The 21,134-nt window shown below is 39.9% G+C and overlaps 1 protein-coding gene across 1 annotated transcript; it reads right to left on the reverse strand.

The window, feature by feature from the left end:
• Positions 1 to 988: 988 nt before the first annotated feature.
• LOC135666574 (NAD-dependent protein deacetylase SRT1-like) lies at positions 989 to 21,063 on the reverse strand. The gene is made up of 14 exons (XM_065178159.1): positions 20,848 to 21,063; positions 18,343 to 18,372; positions 18,133 to 18,225; positions 10,958 to 11,077; positions 10,677 to 10,777; positions 10,360 to 10,468; positions 9,052 to 9,131; positions 7,695 to 7,773; positions 6,162 to 6,215; positions 5,360 to 5,453; positions 4,058 to 4,140; positions 2,146 to 2,213; positions 1,934 to 2,036; positions 989 to 1,577 (listed from the first exon to the last, which is right to left on the reverse strand). The coding sequence occupies exons 1-14, from the start codon at positions 20,944 to 20,946 to the stop codon at positions 1,287 to 1,289; spliced, it is 1,404 nt and encodes a 467-aa protein (XP_065034231.1). The 5' UTR covers positions 20,947 to 21,063; the 3' UTR covers positions 989 to 1,286.
• Between the last annotated feature and the right edge of the window lie 71 nt (positions 21,064 to 21,134).

Here is a 21,134-nt window from a genome sequence, read left to right on the forward strand (position 1 = left end):
CTTTCGGGCGAAGGGCGTCGGATCCGGTGTCCCAGAGCCAGGGAGGGGGCCGTCTGCCGTCGGCAAGAAGGTTGTAAGCAAGGGATTGGCCGTACGACTCGATCTGCTCCCTCAGCTGGCCCTCGATCCAGGCTTTCCGGTCGAAGACTTGCATGAAGAGGTGCTCCAGCGTCGTCGTCATCCCGGTCCTAGTCCGGTCCGATCAAGAACAAGAACGACGGATTTCGGAACCCTAACGGCAAGAAACCCAAATCGAGGAGAAAGCCATTAGGTTTAATCGATACCTCGGCGAGAGAGACCGAGAGAGAGAGGTCGGTGAGCGGGGAACGATTTGAAATGTTCGAAGGTGAAGAGGGGGGAGAGGTTTGAGGTTAACGTGTACCGAAGGAGAAACTTATGCACACAACATTAATTGAAGTTGGCCACCCGGAAAATGAAAATAGTAAATAAATATAATAATAATAATAATAATAAATAAATAAATAAATAAATAAATAATAATAAATAGATATTTAGATATTTATCATTTCAAAGTTCAAAAGTTGCCACATATTTTATTTAAAATTTTAAATATGAATTTCTTATATATATGTTAGAGTTAATTACTAGTAATCATAGTTATTATTATATTTTAAAATAATAGAAACTTTTGATATCTTAAAATGTGTTTCATTACTTTTATCAATTATCTGATCCCTTATAATTTCTAATATTTTTTAAAGGAATTATTGCAGAAAGATCAATCTATGCTTCTTCAAGAGTGAGTGATGCATTTTATTGCAGCAGTCATATTAAACTCCACTTATCAAACCTATGTAAAACTCATTATAACATGTTTTGTAATGCTTGTACCGATCATTCTTTCAAGAAATGTCACAGCATACCTTACCATAATATAAAAGGTCACAATGATTACATATAACTCTTCATCACATGAATGGATGGAAATGGTTGATCGGATGAGTTGCATAAGGATGATTCTGACATCTCACAAGCATGCAATATATGCATTAAGAAGGCATACAGTAACAAATAAGCTGTGAAGAACATGTTAATATAAGCACACTTGATACACAAAATTTGGCACAAAAAGATTGGACGTCTCTCTATCTGAGACTCGTAAATGGAAACTCGGCGCGACATTCAAAATTCACCCAGCCTTTCCATCTGCATACTGCTACTCTTGTGCAAAATGTCTAGTAAGGAAGTTGTGTGGTACTAATGTTAGACATCAGTATATATTGCTAAATGAAGCCTGGAACCACATGTCAAAGAAACCCTGGTGGTCAGGTCCGCTTGAATCTCTTCTCGGATGTTGTGTTGCCATTGGTGCCTTCGTTGCACCTTTTAATCAAAGGAAAGCAGTTGTTAGATATCATGTCCAGCCGCCTGTTCACATCTGCCAAGCCGTCGAATCTGCAAATGCTTGTTGCTATGGCAATAGTTGTAACTTCAGACCTAGGAAGGAACTTCGCCTCCAAAGCAGCATATTGACCACCATGGGATTCTTCCCCTGCTGCATTCTTCAGACTGCGAAGGACCTCATCCTTATCTTGAACAAAGCTTCCTTTAGTAACCTGTAAATTTTATAATGAGTTTAAAGCTTCCTCTAGTAATTTCCTTTTTCAGGATTTTTCTTAGGCTAAAATCACAATTGCTTGTTTTTAAATGCAAGTACTTTGATAAGATGCCATTGGGTTAGCTCCTGACAGAATGGTTAGCATTTCAATTTTTATTCTTATGAGCACAGAGGTCCAAATTGCTCTAATCAACATCACAGATGTGCAAGTGTGTTTGTATTTTTAATACTAAAAAGGAAAGATGCAAGATGTTCAAAGAAGTACAGCTACTGAAAAGCACAGTTCATGTTTTCAGTTCTATAATTGGAGAAAGTATAAAAGAAATTTTAGCTAGAAAACTGATGGTTTCATACCTGAAAATCAATTGGCCACTCAATGGAAGTGGATGGACAGCTACAACCATCACAAAAGTGAAAAGTTAACAACATCTTGAAGGGCCTTTTTCTTGCTGTTTCCCTGGAAGATACAATATTGTCTTAAGAGGAAAAGGAAGTAATAGATCTAAGGCAAATAAATAAAATCTTTTACAGGAGGAACAGTCTATACATTAACTTAATGACGGCACCTTTTCAGATGAAATGGCTGCTTATCTAGGAAGGCAGCCTTTAAGTCCGGTCTCTCAGGAAATGATATCTGATGGCAAAAGAGGAAATTTGAGTGTCTTTATGGAATAACTGTGAGATTCCAATACTAATAAGCAAACAAGTGGAGATGCATTAATGACAACAAAAAGAGATAATGAGATGACAAGGTTGGTGTTTAGAAAGCATGATAAGACAACTTTAAATTAGGCACTGCCCACAGGATCCAAGTCATTTTAAAAGTTTGTTTATTAACTTATTGGGCACTCTACAACGTCAATCTACCTCCATCTAGCTGACTCCACTGGCAAGGTGCCTGGCACTTCTTGAATTTTTGAGCCAAACAACAGCCCAGACACCTAGATGGGGCCTGGCAGCTAACTAGGTCCTTATGGTCCTCCACTTAATTTTAGAGGCCACTTACTACAAATAATTATTAGTAAAGGATACCAGAATTTGATTTCAAGGGGGATAAAAAAACACGATATTTATCATTTCAAGTAATTCAACAAGTGCAACTTTTTTTGTAACTAATTAGCAAAAGATAAAATCATTTTATGTGCATTGTGCAACCAATAACAACAATAAATATGTGACTTGTTGAACATTGATTTTTATGCTTGTTTTTTAGCCATGATGCATATTATTGTACCTTATTTTTAAGATGTGCTAATTTTTTTAACTACTTTTGCTTATCTAAATATTTTGCATCTTCTACCAATACACATGTCGAAGGCACATAAGTGAAAAGCTATCGCGTCGAAGAGTGAATATGATGTATTGTTTGCTTTTTCAAAATTATGAATCGTGAAAAATGCTAGAACTTAATTTGTAGTAAAATTTTGTCTACGTGCTCACCAGTGTGCCTAGGCCTCTCATCTTAATTTATGGTAAAATTTTGGTAGCTTGCTTTCTATTTTGGATTCCATTCCCTCCTTTCCTCACTCCATGTCGCTTGTTACATCATGCCACATGATCTCCCCTTTGCTTCCTAAAAATTTGCTTTAATAGATTTCGTAAAGTTTTGTCGTCTCTACAATCTACATCAGATTGTCCGTAACACTTGTTGTTTGTGGAAGATTTATATTCTCTTGAAACTTCTCAGAATATGCATGCTGTGAGTTTCTCGATACCAACCATACAATTACTATACATGCATTATATTCTTAATAAGTCAATTACACAAGCCCAGATTATAGTAGCCTAGTCACTAAGATACAAGAAAAAAGCACACTGAGATACAACTTGACATAAGCCACAAATTTTTTATTGTTTTACAACCCTGTACCAGGGTATAAGGTCCTACAAAGCTAGCTGCAAAATATTTCAATCCATGATAAACATCTTAGTATCAAGTCTTCATGCCAGGGCTGACAATTATATCTTTTTCACATCTTTTGAAAATAACTTTTTCCATTATGGCTGTCAATTCAATTGAGAACTTAGAATCCCACTCGTGTTTGGCTGTAATTCTATCTTGATTAAACTCGAAAATAAAGCTCAGAATTAATATATATGGGTATATATTAGGCTCAAAATTTAATTCTAGACAAGCCTATATAACACGAGTTGCTTTAGAAGATGTCATATATTGGTCATTGACCACTCAAACCAGCAATTCCCCATTCATGACACGTTTTCTCCTACCTTATTATCGGTTAAGTTTCTCAGGATAAAAATGCATGTCAACTGTCCACTAGCCTATCCATCTTGACAACAGATGGGGATTGGTGCTCCAAGATTAGTCATGAATAGCAGCTATATAAAGTTATTTATCCATCGATATGAAAGCAAAAAACAAATTAGCAGTATACAATAGAATATTTGAGAGAATCAAATTTGATAGAATACTTGGGAGAACTGAAATCTGGTTGACTAATGAATATAATTTTTTACCTCAACTGACTTCAGAAATGCTAATGGAGCTCTGGGTCCATGGATACTTGTAATCCTCAGAGTCCATTTCACGTAAGTGTTCTCTGGATTGTCAAAGCACAAAATAGAGAGTAAGATGACCAAAACCCAGAACTTCCTTATGCAAAAGCACAAATCTGATGTTTTCCTTGGTATTATACAATATGCTGAAGTATCCTCAAGCCTATAAGCTTTCCATGCATGCAGTGAAAGGAAATGACATAATAAATTTATTGTTGTGCTGTAATTTCAGTTTTTTTGGCATCGTAATCTTTTAAACATGAACTGCTTTGAATGCAGCCTAAACTTCAACTTTCACTATTGATATCATTGTACCAATCCAAGGCTATTTCAAGGATAAATTTTATTGTGAAGGATGAAGAAAAATAAGAAAAACATAGTAGGTGAATTTAGCTGAATAATACCATAACTTTATGCATAGACTGACATTTTGCCTGGATCGGTACAAAACAGGCAGTATGTACCGGGCCGGGCATGAACTGATAAGTAAAATGCCCCCATTTCGAATTGTCCAATCCAACCTATTAGAAAAACAAAAAAAGAAAAAGAAGAAACTTATTTAATGCTGCTGGTTTAGGGCTTGCGTTTGTGAGCCTTCCTTGCTGTAGATGCAAAGCTTGCTGCTGCCTGTTGCTGCCCACTGCCTGCCTTGCGTCGCTAATTTCAGGTATGCTTCCTCCTCCTTCATTGCTTCCTCTTCTTCTTTCCTCTTCCTCCTCCATCCTCCTCTTCCTCCACCGCCTCCTCTTGTTACTTCTTCTTCCTCTTTTTCCCTCCAGTTCCTCCACCACCTCCACTTCTTCCTTTCCCTCCTTTCTCTTCCTCCACTGCCTCCTCTACTTCCGTTCTCTTCCCTCCTTCATCCTCTTCCTCCACTAACAGTCCATCCTCTTCCAACGGTATCGATATGTATCGGTACAAGATGACAAACCTTGACTTTAGGAATATGTCATACATTGTTGTAAATCCATATCAATTGTCTTATGCATGTGTACTCAATAAACCCATATGTGGCATATAAGATGATTCTCTCTAATGTATTATATGAAGCATCTGTTTTCCATGTTATGTCTACTGACATAATTCTATATCTAGTGCTCCTTGCTACCAAAGAAAGGAGGCAATTTACATAGAATGCAATTTGCATTGATTAAATTCTTCTTAATGAGCCTTTTTATCTCAAATGAAATACTGTTGAGTGTTGACATTCTAGATGAAGAGGAAATTGCAGCAAGAAAATATCAATTTGTGATTAAATCTTACTTTTTGGTGAATGAGACAGACTAAGTTGAGCAAAGTCAATGCGGATATATGGAGGAATGCACAGGCTAAGAAAGTTCATGACGCCTGCAATAACCTGTTCTGGATTTATCAGATGATTAGCATAGGGTACAAAAACAAGGAAATCCAAATATGTCAAGAGTTTTAAAGTTCAGGGAAATATTCAACATGTTAGATTAATATAGCCTTGTGCAGCTAACCAATCTGTAAAAAAAAATATTCAGAGAATGGTTAAAGCCACATGGTGCAAGTTTACAGATGTGGGATCTTCAAAGGGAGATACTAGGAAATGCATCCCCATCAATCAACTAGCATAGTTGCTTATATTACCAACCTGAATACAAATACCATAATTCAAATTAATCATTAGTGATTAAAATTTGTGTGTTTGCTCTCCAATACATAACGACATCTGCATCGACTCCAGAAACACAAACACTAAGAGAGCAAAGGTTATAGAATATTTATCCAGTGCAGTTGTTTTCAGTTATAGCATAATATCTTTGAACAATATATCTGTCCAAGTATGATGAAACTTGCTCTTTCACAGGTTCCTTGAGCCAACTATAACTTGAGTTCGAATGCAGAAGCATCCTCCTTACAGTTGCAAAATTGTAAACACATTTCAGATTGGAATTTATTAAATTATTATCAATAAGGAGCGAGCTCTACACTGGAAAAGATCTTCCAACAACTTAAGTCAAAATTAACCACATAATGACCAGGGATCAAGCATAGAGGGAAACATCCCGAAGTAACGTCTCAACATTGGAAAAGACACTACCTTATCAACAAGCCCATGGATCACCAGACTAGCCTTTTTGTCCTTTGGGGTTGGCTGTCAAAACTCAGATACAGGAGGCAACATCAGCGATCTCAAGTATTCATATGACTGCAGAATGCTTAACTAATAATTGAATTAACTATACATAATAGCAATTATCATCTATTTGGAGTATGGCACCTTAAATTATTTTCATGTTATTTCTTTCAATAGTTGAAATGAAAATGGTTATCCAACTAGAAGACAGAATAATTAACTTATGGAGAAAAATTTTAAACAGTACCCCATTGAACAAAAGTTGATCCTAAAAATAGCATTTCCTTTCAGTCTGTACTATACTTGTAACATTTTTGCGCTTTCCCTGTTTCTAGTAATTAGCAGCATGTAACATTCCAAATCTCCTTAATGGTTACCCCTGAGCATTTCTACAGACTTCTTTGACATTGATAATTTGATGAGTCGAATACAATGTAATCTACAAACAGGAATATTAAAATTTTCACCTAAAATCAAGGGGTTATAAGATATAGTATATAGATTAAGTTGAAAAGAGCAATATTTGCTGTTCCTGGTCATCAATTCTAATAACTGCTAATATCAGATAAGCAACTGTCAAGTAAATGGACAGGTGTCCCAAATTAAGTCCTTCAGAATTTAAATATGGTACAAATGGGCATAAAGGAAAAGCATGTACACTCAGAATATTCAACTTAGCTTTGGGTTGCAAGGGTATAATAGATTCCTATGAGACAATGATAAACATCTTTCATACAACAAAACCGTTGTTCCCCTTATTTCAGAAAGTTGCATATTTCTTTAACTTGGAGAACATGTGGAGTGTGGAATTGTACCATGTCATAATAGGAATACCACGAGGTACATACTTGTGGCTCACACTATGGTAATGTTCTCTTCTTTTTCTTGGCTTTTATTTGTTTGTTTATTTTCTTTTGTGGATGGATTGGAGTGGGCTGTTGGAGCTAAAACCAGGTCACTAGTTAACCAATCAATGATCGACAAGCACAGATATCTTTCCTTTTCTTTATTTTAAATTACATTTATAAATATTATTTATATTCTTGTTCTTGAAAGGATATAAAGGAACTCATACGAGTCATGATTGATTGAACTTAACTCTCACATGTTTTATAATATGACCCCAACCCTGACAGCATTTGCAACCAAATGCTTACATAGTCTTCCTAACTGATTCACACCAAGAAAACTGTTATTATTAGAAGCAATATCATATAAGCTAAAAAACACAAGTTCTTATGGAATGTTGATATGCATTACTCTTAGTGAAGTAGAACAAATATTCCAAATTAAATAAAAAGGTTACTATTGCCTTCACACCATTAGAAAAATAGCATTCTTTTTTCAATATTATCCTTTAATTCAGCAACTCAGATTACCACAACTGCATGTACAACCATCTAACTTTTGGACAAGCTATACATATAAATAGTACTAGTTCAAAATGATATAGGTACATATATCCAGGACCGAAGCATAACTAAATGCAATGCATACCTGAAGATTTACAATAACAATCTTCCCACCATTTCGGATACACTTTAAAGGTAAGTTGCACGCAGGTGTTATCTGCAAACTGCAAACAGCAAGGTAGTAAGTTGGAAACCATAACTAGGAAATCATGAAAAGAAAAGATAGAAAATGGGTACATGTCTATACATCATTCAAAAAATCCATATCACTAACAAAAAGAAATTAGAATGCACAGAACATGCAAAACACTGATATCTAAATGGCCAAAACTGAATTTGAGAAGATGTTGATCCATCTAGTAAGGACTTCAAAATTGCTTTCAACCTGTGTCCTTAGTTCCTAGTACAAAAAGAAAATATTCATTTTTTTCGGAAACCATACAACTAGGTGATTCAGGTCATCTGTTCTGTTGGTAAAAAAAAAGGAATACTTTGATCCTTTCTCTCGGCATCCAGGATTTAATACCATCTGACTAATATTTATGGGTCCAACCAAGGTCCAAAGTGGATCATATAAGTTGGTATCAGTCGGTAACATGGTTTGCAATACTGTACCGTACCGCTCGGTATGAGCGGTACATACCGATCCGATAGAGGACCGGCATGGATAGTACATTGGTACATCTTAGTGTACCGTATGTCAGTATGCTCAGTACAACTCGGTACATACCGTACCGACCGTACCGACAGCTGAACGGTATATCAGTACGGTACGATATTCAGAACCTTAGTCGGCGTATATATTTTTCATTATTTTTTCTGGTTCACAACGGAAGGGTACAAGTTGGGTGTTACTTGGTATAGATCTGATCATTTGCCAAAATCTGTACTGAACCAGGAAATTGAAATCCTGGCATAGAAGCATCATTAAGATCTCCATATCTTTGCAAATTGGTGAAGAAACATAAAGATTAGTTAATGCCGAACAACAACTAGCTAATCAAGTTAATAACATTATGTCAGAAAACTATGATTAAGAAGTCCAGCATGAGAATTTCAACAACAGAAAAATGGGGAATAATTTACAAAAAACTGCAAAAGAAAAATGTATATACAAGATTTTGTGATTTCCATTTTCAGAATGTCTCCATTTACATAAGGTTAATGTCATCCTGCACCTGACAGCAAGTGTTTACACATTCTAATTTGTGAATGGTTCTGCTTTTAAATTTTCTGCCCAAACTTTTGCATTTAAATATAACTTCATATATCACAAATATAATAATCCAAAGCAGAGGTGTTTCTTGGCTAATTTTATATGCAAACTTTTAAGGAAATTTTGGAAGATTTACCACAAAAATATTAATAATATAAATACCTCAGCTAAAAAATCAGGATTATGGAATCTGAGTTCCTTAGTTGTTCACAAAGTAATACATTACCTAGTCCCTAAACATAATACAAGGTCAGCAGTTCTGCAGTGCTTCTCAGCAGAGTTCATCTCTTTAGGAGGTAAAGCATCCTGCAGGTTGTGTAAGCAATGTTATAAACTCAAGTTTATCATACAAACTAAAAAATGGAAGGTTATAAGGCAATTAAGTTTGATATACATTTTGTAAGAATATTTTTGACAAATGCATGGCATGGTGTATGTACATCCATACAGCATTTTTTTCTCAAAAAAGTACTGACAATTGAATGTTGGGCTACATGTAAGGGATTTTGCTTCATCTATTCTATTTCTTTGGCTTGTGTATTCCTTGGAAATGGATGTGCACCTTCATACAACAGATCTGCCGTTCCTGTAACCATATTTCATCACCACGATGAGGCATGTCTGTACAGGCCAATTGGGAATCCCAGTTTAGTCAGATACCTATCTTGACTTAGTTTGCCAATAATGAGATTTTTGAACCTGTTAAGGAGGTTTGTCAAAAGGAGGTAGGTAGGCCACAAATTTTCTCCTAAAATATCCAAATTTGTTTATCCATGCACTGGTAGGAAATATATTTTAACCATTTTGAACACATTATTGGAATCTTACTTACAGTTGCTTTCTACATTAGCATAAAAGTTTTTATCCATCTATCTGACAGAGTGACAGCCAGACAGGCATATACAACTTCATCACTAGGTTAAGATCAATTTAATTAATCAAAGTCTCAGCGACTACAATCTCCATGAGACCAAAGACCAACATATTCTCTATTGTGGCTTATATCCAAGTGCCTTTTCTTTTCTCTTTACTTACACCTTGTAGCATCTCTGACATGAATCAGATCACCTCTACTTATAATTGTACTATATAATAATTTGGACTAGCATAAAGCAAATTCCAGTCATTCTCAGTCTCAGCTATTCTGAATTTATAGAGAAGCATAGGAATATTTAGGATACATAATACATATCCCAGAAGTCATTTATGCTGCATCATATCAAAACTTGGTCAATGCTTCGATTAGCCAACTAAATTTATTAGGCATATCACAGTATATGTAAACATGTGCACAAGAAAATTTTGAATTTAAATTTGTTCTCAAATAACTCAAAAAAGTTTTAAGAAAAGAAAGTCAAGAATTAGAAGACAACAAGTAAATTTAGGCAAAGAAAATGCAAAAATATTAATGATTTGCAGATTTGCAGGTATGAATAAGCATACTACTTAAGTGAATAGCCCTGTCAATAACCATGTCCACTGCTAAAAATGTTTGTCAACAATCACGCAACCAAATAGTGTCAAAGCTTTTTACCTCCCAATCAAGAACACTGTCCTTAAGTTTTGCACCACACTTTGTGTCAGAACAACGCCTTGATGTCTCTTTCATCCCAATGGTTTCAACCTCAAAATCTCGAATATATCTTGAAGGGTTAACATATTAGCATCTATCAGTGGATATATGTATGTCAATATGAATATTTATACTCGCAATTGAAAAAAGATAAAACATGTAAATAACCTTAAGGAAACAACACCAGTTTTGCACAAGTAAAAAAATTCCAAAGTATTATGGAGCTTAGAAATTAGCTTGTACAAGTAATATATGAGAAAAAGTTGTCAACAACATACTCGATCCCACATGCAGGGCAAACTTCCCTGAAAGAATTTCCATGCAATTCAGCAAGCTTCTCCCTTGGTATGCCAGATCGAAGATGAAGACTATCAACGTTCTAGTAAATACAAGTTCACAAAAGATTTTTCAAACTAGAACTTAAAATTTAAGAAATAGGACAATTGTCTTGGGTAAACTATAAGCAATTACTATCATCATCATTGCCCAAAAAGAAAATCAAGGGTTAAACTGACTCCTCAAACCACACCCAAGGAATCAACAAAATTTTTTTGAGTACCTGACTAATAACAAACTTCAGGATATCAGCTCTCTCCAATTCCACTAAAGCCATATGAGTAAGACTTGGCATTGCACGGTGAAAAGGAAGTGATGCTTCAGGCAATCCCATGCCTGCTCGCTGCACATAAAATCCTTGAATTAGTAAATTATGTATAATATGCATTTAGTGTCATAAAAGCGTTACTAAAATCAATTCATTTGCATATGTCATAGAATGAAAATATTAACGTTTTTCATTGCAGTGGAAATTACATTCATCGACAATCTAACATTGGCTCCTCTCACAAGAATTAAAAGTGATATTCATGATGTTTACCTATAGAAAATATCTGTAATTCGACTTAGAAAGATCAGTGATTTAAAAAGGCGCTCGGGCGCTCGCCTAGGCGCTCGGGCGAGGCGAGGCCCGAGCGCCTCGCTTCATTTCCAGGCAGCGCGCTTCAAAGAGGCGCCGCCTAGGCGCTCGCCCGAGCCCAGGCGTCAGGCGCTTCGGGCGAGCGCCTGGGTTAAACCAGGCGACCGAACCAGCGGTTTAGGTCTGATTCGGTCTCCTGTGTTTTAGTTGGTTCAATCGAACCAACTAAAGGACCGATATCAGCGTGACTTCCCCAACCCTAACCCTGCTCGCCATTCACGCTGCTCGCTGCCACTGCCGCTGCCACTGTCGCCACTCACCGCTCCCCCTCCCACTGCTCGCTGCTGTCGTTACCACTGTTGTCGCTCGCCGCTCTCGCTGTCGCTGCTCGCTTTTACCGCTACTGCTGCCACTGTCGCCGCTCGTCGCTCCCGCTCCCGCTCCCGCTCCCGCAGCCGCTGCTCGCCGCTGTCGCTGCCTCTGTCGCCGCTCTCGCTCCCGCTGCTCGCTACTACCGCTGTCGCTGCCGCTCCCGCTTTTCTCAGCACCCTTGGTCTTCCCTTATACTCTTCTCTTCTCTTTCGCTTATCCTCTTTCAAAATCGAAAGTATACTGTTAACAGTATACAGTATACTGTTAACTGTATACAGTATAACACTATTATTTTGATTTTAATACTATTAATTTTAATATTATTAATTTTTAGCGCCTCACTTCGCTCGAGCGACCGCTTAGCGCCATGAGCGTTTTTGGACCGTGACGCCTTTTGGCGCCAAGCGCTTTTTAAATCACTGAGAAAGATGACCAGCTTCTATCTGAAGAGCAGCACAAGAATTTATAGGTAATCTTTGATGACTTTCATGTACCTATATGCTACATAGTGGAGAAGATTCAGGTTACAGGCAAGGTTTATTTGTGCAAAACTCCAAAAGAGTTATCCAATTGATCCTCTAGAATTTGGACATAATCTGCCAACGCTCTTTAAAAGATTAGATTATCTGAGGCTGGGATGGTTCTAACTTCTAAATGGTCATTTGCCTATAAGAAACCAAAAAAAGATACCGAATGGAGAAAAAGTTTGTGAGCTTTACATATTTAATTGGCATGAAAAGAGATTTAAAGCATCATTGAAATTTAAGAGATGAAAAAAGCTTGGAGAAAAATTATCTTGATGACATTTATAAAGGATGTCATTCTAGTCAGATTAATTTCAGTCATATGTCCATGGACATGATTAATATCGATGTACTAAAGAACTCCGAAACACCAAACTTTCAAATTTCAAATGTCTTTATTGCAATAACAAATGAAGAGTGTTCTAGCATTTGCATTTTCTTTGGATTTACTTCTTGGTGAGAAGGCATGCCAATTATTGACAAGGTATGGCACGGACATAAACCAAGTCCAAAATTGGTGGGCATGGACAATGGTATAGAACTGCTGTGCAGTTCTACTTAATAGTGCAAGTAAGTAAATGAGTGCAAAATAGGAAACACAGTGTTGCTTAAACCAAGGTATGCAATTTCGAATAATACCGTCATGTCACGGACAAACTTCTCAACAAGACGTTGGATGTAATGCTTATGTGTGTCCGTGTCTTTTGGCATGTTCATGCCCTGTACAGAATGTAAAGGGGCGGCCGAAGGCTTATAAGTCCCATTTTAGTTGGGTTGGTGGCCTCTTTAGGCTTGTAAATAAAGGTTGTGTCATGTGGACACGTGAGAGAGCTTTTCGGTCTGTAATGGACCATTTTACCCTTTGTTGTGCCACTGTTCAGAGCTTGTAAAGTCTGTTTGTAATTTGCATTGTCTATGAAGTGTTTTTCGGACATGTTTGCTTGTGGATCCCAATTGAGGCGTTCTCTTTTGCCTGTTCTCTCTTTTGTTGGTCCTAAGGGACAATGGGAGTCTTCGGGGAGGCTGACCTTTGCGGACGGACACGCAAGGGTGCCGCACGACTTAGGCAAAACCAGCTAAGTCCGTGTCATTTGGTATCAGAGCGGGACAAGCACTCATAGAAACACTTAGCATGCAAACGTGGGGGACCTAGCGGGGCTGCGTTGAGGGCAGTCAGCACACGCGCGACCGTTTGGGGGAAAACGGGCATGGAGATGTAGGGAAAAGAGTCGCTCAGAGGAGCGGGCATCTGAGATTGGCATTCACAGGAATGGCCAACCCTTCGCGCAAGAGGCACCACGAGAACAGGCAAGCTTGGAAGAATTTGGAGCGCACAAAGGTTGGGATGGCTGAGTTTGAGCTACGGCTCAACGTTGACAACTATACTTGATGGTGCTCTAGGCAAGCGAGGCGCTTGGCAAGAATGAGACCATCCAAGGTGGAATGAGTTGCTCAACGACCAAAAGAGTTATGCAAAGCTCACAGAGGTGAGGGGAATTGCTAACTCGAAGAATTTAGTACTCATGCATGGGCTTGTATGCGGACGACGGAATGTTCGTGGCCATCCCAAGGCGGCCGAGACTCGGCGCCATGGAGCATTGAAACTTTCTCTTCGGCATGTGAAGGTTACGTCCGTAGGAGGCTGAAGTGTGCAACGAGTTCAGCATGTTGCTAGGCCTTGAGGGGTGCAGTGGGGGCTGTATTGACGGGGAGTCGCAATCTAGCAAGTGCGTTTGCAGGAGGCAGAACAATGCACAGTTTGTTCAGCAGATCGGAGTAGTCCAAGGGGATGGTGGTCTCCGAAACGAAGAGAGATGTTGCTCCAACGGGATAGTTATCCAGGAGGGATAAGTCTCGGTGCTCCAAAGGGAGAATCATGTGAGATGGACTTCACATGTTGAGGATGAGTACCTCACAAACAACAACTCCACGAAGCTCGATGGACTGAGCAAGCGGCGAGGAGTCATCGCATGATCCCGCTCGAGAGAATGCATTGGTGGATGCATTTCGAGATCAAGTGGGGGAGCGACCTAAAGCAACTTAAATGAAGGCACACTTGGAGTCGATGTGGAGATCGGACTCAAGGGAGGGCTGACCCGTGGAATGGTGGGCACGAGGGCCACCATCGACTCAATGCAAAAACGAGGAGCGGAGCAACTTGGGTGTAACTTGGCAAAGTTCCCAAGCCGCATGAAGGGAGCCAGCAGAGAAGTTGGAACATGGAGCAGAGGCACAGTGCTTTTCTTAGACAGAGGTCAAGGACATGAGCTCTTGCAGAGGCAAGAGCAGGATCATGTTGTTCCATGGGTCCTTCATTCTGACGGAGTGGACTCATCTTACATGGTGCCAAAGACGAAGGGAGCTTCGGGGCACATGCACCTTATCTCGGAGTAGCATTTGATGGAGGAACTAAGGCGACTCAATTTGCGGAGGCGAAGTTGGGTTCAGAAGGCCTTAGCACGGGGCAAGAGGACGCAGAGGCAGGTACTCTTGAAGAATATGCCACAGTGTTGCTATTCAAGTTGCTATGAAGGAAGCAGTGTGCAGCGGAGATTGTGCTGGTAGGGGCAGAGGCCCAGGATCCAAACAATGGTGCACAAATCACAGTGAAGTCGGTGGACTTCGGGAGCTTCTAGGCGACGGACTGTCCTAGAGCGGTGCTTCATCTAGGTGTGGCCCAAGAGTGGGTGGATGAAGGTCGATTGCCAAAGGAGCGAACAAAACCGAAGGTGGATGAGACCCTGCGATGTATTGGCAGAGGCCACACATTGAGGGTTCACAATTCGAGTTTATTCCCCAAGGATCAGAATGCAATGGAGATGTCACCAGGAGGTGACATGGTGCAGCGGATCGTGGTGGAACAGTTCGTGGCAATGCGATACACACAACTTGGTCCCGTGAGGGATGTGATCATATGGAGGTATGATCGGGAGCTACTGGGAGCTCCGCTTCGGTGAACAACACGACGGCAAGAAGGGCTATGGATTCAAGGAGTGAAGGCCATGGTACCGCAGAGGCGGGTCTTCCGGGCGTGCACCGAATTTTGCATCGGATGAAAACCTTGGTCATCAGCATATGGGGGCTGGGTTCCACCAAGGGAAAAGTTCGAATGCAAGTACCAGTGAGTTCCATGGGAGGGACTTGATCATGCAGAGGTATGATCGAAGCAGCTGGAGAGTTGGACTGCTCCAGAGCTCATATTCGCTTAAGGGAGCCCGGCAAGTCAGAGGACAAGGCCGAGTAAGCGAACGTTGCTACCAAGGAAGCTATGGAGAACAGAATCGGTGCAAACCCTACAATGCGATGGCAGAGGCCATGCATGGGAGTGCAGTCTGTCTTTCCATCGACCAGAAGGAGCTGCTTGGAGAACACAGAGGTGTTGAAGCAGGGGGTCGAAAGGGGCGAGGAAGCGACGACGAGTCCAGAGGGACTTAGCTACCCAAAATCAAGCATCAGTTAGAATGGAGGTGGACTCAGAGGAGTGCCACAGAGACATGTCTACTGATCGTGAAGAAAAGGGATGCAGATGCGAGGCGACGGATAGTAGGGCCATGGGCATTGCAGCGCCATGGTACCGCAGAGGCGGGACTTCCGTGCAAGTCATTGATCCCTTGCTCTCACGGAGGGAGAGCGTTTGGTCGTGAAAGGGGCCGAGGAGGTGGAGCATGCCGAGGAACTTCGTAAGACCGGTGTCAGTGTGCTTCTCATCAAGACAGCCGTAAGTGAAGGACTTCGGGTCATGCAAGAGTGCACGACCAAGGAACGAAGCTGGCAGTACGCGGTGCTGTACCTTTGCTACTCAGTGGAGTAGGCGGCAGGGTTGATGGAGAAGACGGTACAATCCCAGAGGCGACCTCATCTATCAGAGAATTACTCCAAGTTGGGGTGGAAACTTCCTGCATTCCAGAAGTTCAATGGCTTTGAGAAGGTGAATCACAGTAACTAACTCAATGCAAGGAGTGCAAACACTTCAAGTGCTTCAGAAGTGTGAGCAAAGAGCAGGCGAAGACTAGTAACCAGCTCGATGCGTGAAGTACAACCTCGAGGAGGCGGGCGAAGTCAAGTAACCTTTGCCTTCTCAACTCTTAAGAGGATGGGCGAAACCGAGTACCCCAATTCTCTTATCTATCCAGCAGAGGAGCTCTGCACAAGTTCAAAGACCCTTCGAAGATAATGGAAGACAATAGTTGTCAAATCCTCACCAACGGTGATCAGTGCTACTGAGAGTAGATTGTCCGCTTCATTTCCCAACGAAATGCCAATCGAAAGCGGAAGTGATGCGAACCTACTTGGATATGACAACTAACTGAAAGAAGAGTCAATGAGCAGATTTTGTGGAGGAAGGACCCAAAACTTCAGAAGTTTGCGAGACGATGCTCGTTAAAGCTCCAACAAGCATCCACCCAGTTCAAGCAGCATGTGGAATTTCTGAGAGACTGGCGCAGTAAGGATGGTCTTTTCCTTCATCCGGGAGATCCGCAGGAATCAACGAGGATCAACACAACTCCGCCAACCCCACACCAGAGTCAGAGTCATTGGCGAGTTGAAGCAGCATGGCGGATCAAAGGTTCGACTACTCAAAAACAGCAGCGGAGAGCAGCTGGGAGCCAGGAGGCGCATTGCAGCTGGAGTAGAAGATTGAAGACTCAGCAAAGGCGAAGAGTTGCAGTGTTCACAAAGGCTTCGACGAGGACGTCGAAGGGATAAGTGGGGGAGAATGTCACGGACAAACTTCTCAACAAGACGTTGGATGTAATGCTTATGTGTGTCCGTGTCTTTTGGCATGTTCATGCCCTGTACAGAATGTAAAGGGGCGGCCGAAGGCTTATAAGTCCCATTTTAGTTGGGTTGGTGGCCTCTTTAGGCTTGTAAATAAAGGTTGTGTCATGTGGACACGTGAGAGAGCTTTTCGGTCTGTAATGGACCATTTTACCCTTTGTTGTGCCACTGTTCAGAGCTTGTAAAGTCTGTTTGTAATTTGCATTGTCTATGAAGTGTTTTTCGGACATGTTTGCTTGTGGATCCCAATTGAGGCGTTCTCTTTTGCCTGTTCTCTCTTTTGTTGGTCCTAAGGGACAATGGGAGTCTTCGGGGAGGCTGACCTTTGCGGACGGACACGCAAGGGTGCCGCACGACTTAGGCAAAACCAGCTAAGTCCGTGTCAGTCAGGTACGGGCGGTACGTACTGGTTCGTCAGCTGATTGGTACACGGACCGCTTGTTACCAGACGGAACGGAATATATATATATATATATATATATATATATATATATATATATATATAAGGCGACGTCGCGTCGTCTTTTTCAGCGACGTCGCCGAGGCGACGCGACATCGCTTTTTATAAGAATATATATATATAAATATTTATATATAAGTATATATAATCTTTTATATATATATATATATATATATATATATATATATATATATATATATATATATATATATATATATATATATATATATATACGAGGTGGCATTGCGTCGCCTCGGCGACGTCGCCCCACGTGGGAGAAAGTTAACCACTTTAGCTTGGCAAAGAAGCTTTATTCTAGCCTTTACTTAATACCCTCATCTAATTTGACCGGACATAATCAACTGGCAATATTACATAGAAATTAGCAGCTGCATGTCGATTATAAGTATGGTATTGAATACAATATTCAATACCAATCCAATACTGATTTTGACAACCTGTAGAACTGGTAAGATACCAAAATAATGAGCATTATAATGACGTGCACTGTTCGATATCACTCACATAAAGAGAAAAAAGGGAAATTATCTTGTAAGAGACTAGCTTTCACCAGCTTCATAAAATGAATAGCAAACACAACAAAGAAGATCCACACCTGCTGGAAAAAAAAGGAGGAGGTACAAATCCTCATGATATACTCTTGTGAAATTCAAATGAATTACCTGAAGAGTCCAAACACCCTTCGGTCCTCGAAAATCTGGTATGCCACTTGAAGTTGAAATCCCAGCCCCTGTAAATGCCACCAGATGTTTGCTCTGCAACAATGGAGACAAACACTAAATAAGAAATATGGTATTCCAGAATCCTTAAGCTACGCATCCTCCCAGTTATAAGAAAATAGAACTGCCAAAAAAGATACTGCATGTTCCAACCTTTTTAATCATTAGGGCAAGTTCTTCAATCTGCAATTAACAAATCAATCCAAAATATTTTAGCATGTTGGTAAAAAGTAAATTGACTAAATAATGAAAATTAATTTGTATATTGCCAACTGCTTAAAAATAGACCATCTTAAGTCATTCTCAGCAAGCATCAGAAAAAAAAGGAGATTCTAATGTCACTAAAACTAACTATATAGTAATTAAATTTTAGAATAGAATTATAACGCTATAGAAGATAAAACAAAATAAAGTTTATTCCTCTAAAGCAAGAGAGACAGTCGGCATGAAGAACATATTACCATATTAGGAACTAATAAACAAAACATGTTGAGAACAAGGCACTGCCTATAACCACCATTACAATAAGAAGCTGTCAAAAAACCAGCCCAATAGTACTATTGATCCAATAATATGGAATGCCTGAAACCACATGGCCTAAAGATGCTTAAAATCAAGTTCATGTTAGTAAGCTTGTTTAGCCCTACAAAGGGCCACAGTCTCTCTCCCATTTTTAATACAAGAATAATCAAAGCATCACAATCTCCCTTGCTGAAAGGCTTACTGTCCTCATCAAGACCCAAGGCCCAACAAATAGTCTACAATCATTCTTGATAGGTAGCATATGAGACCAACAATCTAACCTAGTGATGGTTCCACCAGGTGATGTGTTTGTAGTCCTATCCACGGATAGCCCTTTGCGACTGAGACTTAATCACCACCAGATAGCCCAAGATCATTCATAACAAAAAGCATATGAGACCTACAACCCAGCCAGTGGAGCATGGGTATTCCATCACTACTTGGATCCAGTCACCACAAGTAGCCCAGTCATTCCTACAGATGAGGCCTACAGATGAGCTTGTAGTAGCTCCAGGCAGTGCTTTTCTATTTGGATGAGGTTGTAGTAGCTCCAGGCAGTGCTTTTCTACACGGTATAACGTGAGGCCTGCAGATGAGCTTGTAGTAGCTCCAGGCAATGATGTACTTCTAACCTCATCCATGACAGTGCTTTTCTATTTGGATCTAATTATCACACATAGGGATCTAATCATCACACATAGCTATGACTGGTATCATTTATCACAACCTAGCCCAATGTAGGCTTGAAACATGTGGAACAAAAATCCCTAGCCTAAAGATATAGATAGTGCTCATCTAACCTTATATACCATCACAACCCTCTCCCACCTCCAATATGGGACTAATAGGGGCATCAGAGAAACCCTTTATCAAGGAAACTGGATATGAATTATCATTTCACTAGCACAATCCAAATAAACTTAACATCTAAAAATTTCAACCCTAAATGCATAAGTGATCAAGTTCAACCACAAGAACAAGTAGGCCTATGCATTGTGTTGCAAACAGTGTTTCTACAGATACGAAGAATTATAGAGTTCGACAGACATCACTGTGAAACAGAGATAGCAGTGCATCGAACAGGTTTCTCAAACTAAATGGCAGCAAAGCATTCAGGTTCAAAAACAATGAACGAGAAAGGTCCATCCAACTCCTCAGTTCAAGTTGTCCTTTGCCATCAATTTTTGCCTACCTAATTTGAAGAGCTTCGTATTGCAATGAACTTTCAGATCAACACGGTGCTGGAATAGGTGAATTTGAGTTTCCATCATAGACAAAGTAACACAAGAAAAAAAGATGTAACTAGACTGTCTGCCTTTAAGATTTACCATTCTGGAGTTGCACTAACAATATTAGGATAAAAATGACGCTTAACAATCAACTATGACTTGTAATCTTTGTTAGTCAACAATATTTAAAGGTTTAAGTTCTCGAACTGGACAGTTGTTTACCCCAACAAATCTTGTAACCTATAGAGAGATCAACATTTATTGAAAGCATCTTCTCAGACTTAAATCTGGCCAATTTCATGATCAAGTTATATCTCTACTGCTTTTCTATCGAGGCATCTGATGGATGGGAACATTTTCCAGATGAAAATCCAATTTAGAGAGAGATAAAAAAAATGAAGATATCCATTCAGGAAGCCAATTAAAGTTGCTATGCTATAAAAAGAAAAAATTCCTTCAAGAACAACGATAGCCTCTGTCGAGTGTACCGCTAAGCACCCATCACCAAACACGATTCAGAGTTGATATACCCGGACTATACATTTAAAATGACTCCAAATAGCTAGGTAAAGACCTCATTGTTCTTGTTGTTTCATCCCAGGACAACTCAGGGAACTAAATATTTCTCGGATCATGAAAGTTTGATGCTTACTGATGTCCTTATGCCACAATCACATCCACTCACCACTTTTTTGCACCAAGAAACATTGAGATAGAGCAAATCTTTGCTCTTAAATGACACCCTCGTTGCCCACAAGTCACAATTTTTTTTTTCTGCTATCAACAGAAGAGAAATCAAATGCGGTCACCAAATGAAAAGAAAAACATCAAAAGAGATACACAAAATCGAAAGGAAACAAAAGAAAAAAAAAAGGATACAGTAACAAGAGAGGGCAAAAAAAGAGACCTTTTGCTGGAGGAGGTCGGGTGGGTCGAAGATCTCAGACATGCCCACGGTGCCGACGTCCTCCCTGTAGGAGAGCTTCTGCGCGTACCCCAAAGACATGGCTTCCCCCCTTTTCTCTTTCCCAACTAGCAGAGAACTTTGGATCCTCCCAGAAATATACACAGAGGAAAGTCTAAGGAGGCATCAGCAAACGGGAGCGGTGCAAAACAAGCTTTTTAGATTACCTCAGAAATATATACATATATATGTATTAATTCAAAGTTTCCCCTGTGAAACGGGCTGTTGTA

The sequence above is a fragment of the Musa acuminata genome, unplaced genomic scaffold, assembly GCF_036884655.1.
Source record: "Musa acuminata AAA Group cultivar baxijiao unplaced genomic scaffold, Cavendish_Baxijiao_AAA HiC_scaffold_1110, whole genome shotgun sequence".
NCBI lineage: Eukaryota > Viridiplantae > Streptophyta > Magnoliopsida > Zingiberales > Musaceae > Musa > Musa acuminata.

Coding starts and splice junctions, on each gene's coding strand:
- LOC135666574 (XM_065178159.1), bottom strand. CDS start 20,946: ATGTCTTTGGGGTACGCGCAGAAGCTCTCCTACAGGGAGGACGTCGGC. Junction 7,774..9,051: donor GTATTATGTTTAGGGACTAG/GTAATGTATTAC, acceptor TGCTGTTTGCAG/TTTGCAGATAACACCTGCGT. Junction 4,141..5,359: donor TCTGTCTCATTCACCAAAAA/GTAAGATTTAAT, acceptor TTGACAATCCAG/AGAACACTTACGTGAAATGG.